At 41.2% G+C, this 1,517-nt stretch overlaps 1 protein-coding gene across 1 annotated transcript in view; it reads left to right on the top strand.

Annotated features, from left to right (window-relative positions):
- Positions 1 to 1,517, top strand: part of LOC101847743 — a gene marked incomplete in the record, with an annotated part of 240,046 nt that overhangs the window by 86,372 nt on the left and 152,157 nt on the right. Inside the window, 2 exon segments of the mRNA XM_035970982.1 lie at positions 596 to 778; positions 1,195 to 1,326. Of these exon segments, the coding sequence (XP_035826875.1) occupies positions 596 to 778; positions 1,195 to 1,326 (315 nt within the window).

Raw genomic sequence — 1,517 nt, 5'->3', positions numbered from 1 at the left:
CTCCCTTTCTCTCTCTTGCAATATAAAACGCACACTTGATTCTTTTGCCCTCTCACGACCTTGCACCTAAGCACAATATTACAAAACTAAATACACTTTGTCAATCTAAAGATACCTTTCTGCATCTGTGCTAGACCTATTTCCTTACTATCCTTATGTTGCTTGTCTCTCCGTCTTGCTTTATTCTATCCTTTGTGGATGGTTGGCGAGTTCTCTGGTGTGGTTTGCTCCTTCTTTCCTATAAAAAAATCTATCGTCTCTATCTCCCCTCCTTCTCTTTTGTGTTTGTTACTCTCTTGTAACACCTCTATTCTTCGGCTCTCATATGATCTTGTTGTGTTGCAAGTGCTGTAAACCTCTTACAATGGGTGGTTGGCGGATGCTCTGATGTGGTTTGCTTCTTCTTTCCTATGAAACATCTATCGTCCTTATCTCCCCTTCTTCTTTTTTATGTTTCTTACTCTCTTGTAACACCTCTATTCTTCTGGCGCTCATATGACCTTATGCAGTTGCGAGTGCCGTAGAACCTCTATAAAACTAAAAAAAACCCAACTTCTTACTAAAACTAAAAAGCGACCATTTAATCGCGTTCCAGGTAACCCTCCGAGTGAGAGATGGCGGCACCCCACCCTTGGAGAACACGGCAGCTGTTACTATCACCGTCAACCGCAACCTGGAGTCTCCTGTGTGCAATGCCAATGCTCCTGTCAGGATCGACTACACGCAGCCCCTCGGTGTTACTTTTGCCACTGTCACGGCCGTGGATGGTGACACTCAGGTGTGTTGTGGCTGTGGTTGTTGTTTTTGTTGATGTTGATTTTGTTATTGTTGTTGTTATTGATGTTAATGTTGGTTTTGTTGATGTTGTTGTTGTTGTTGTTAATGTTGGTTTTGTTGATATTGTTGTTGATGTTGTTGTTGTTGATGTTGTTGTTGTTGTTGTTGTTGTTGATGTTGTTTGCTCCTTCTTTCCTTCCAAACATCTATCTTCCTGATCTCTCCTTCTTTTTTTGTGTTTGTTACTATCTTGCAATGCCTCTAATCTTCGGCACTTATATGACCTTATTGTGTTGCAAGTGCCGTAAAACTCTTACTAAAATGCACACTCAAAAAAAACCTGACCCAATTCAAATTTTGTGTAATTTTCCCAACCTGTATACTGTATAGCTGAAGCAGCATGTTTCTATGTTTCAGCCTCCCCTGAGCACAGTGACTTACTCCATCATCAATCCGGGACCGGGCCAGGACTATTTCCAGATCAACCCCAGCACTGGAGCTGTCTCCCTGAAGGCTGCAATACCCTCCAGTGGCTTCAGTGGTGTTCAGGTGAGTTCCCTTCTTCTTTTTCTTCTTTTTCTTCTTTTTCTTCTTTTTCTTCTTTTTCTTCTTTTTCTTCTTTTTCTTCTTTTTCTTCTTTTTCTTCTTCTCCATATTATTCTTGGTCTCTCGTTCCCCTTGTTTATCTTGTACTTGTTCTTCTACTTCTCTTCTTCCTCCTCCTCCTCCCTTATATTGTT

Source organism: Aplysia californica, unplaced genomic scaffold (assembly GCF_000002075.1).
Source record: "Aplysia californica isolate F4 #8 unplaced genomic scaffold, AplCal3.0 scaffold00353, whole genome shotgun sequence".
NCBI classification, from domain to species: domain Eukaryota; kingdom Metazoa; phylum Mollusca; class Gastropoda; order Aplysiida; family Aplysiidae; genus Aplysia; species Aplysia californica.
The sequence above is the reverse complement of the archived record's forward strand: the minus strand, read 5'-3'. Positions and strand labels throughout refer to the sequence as shown.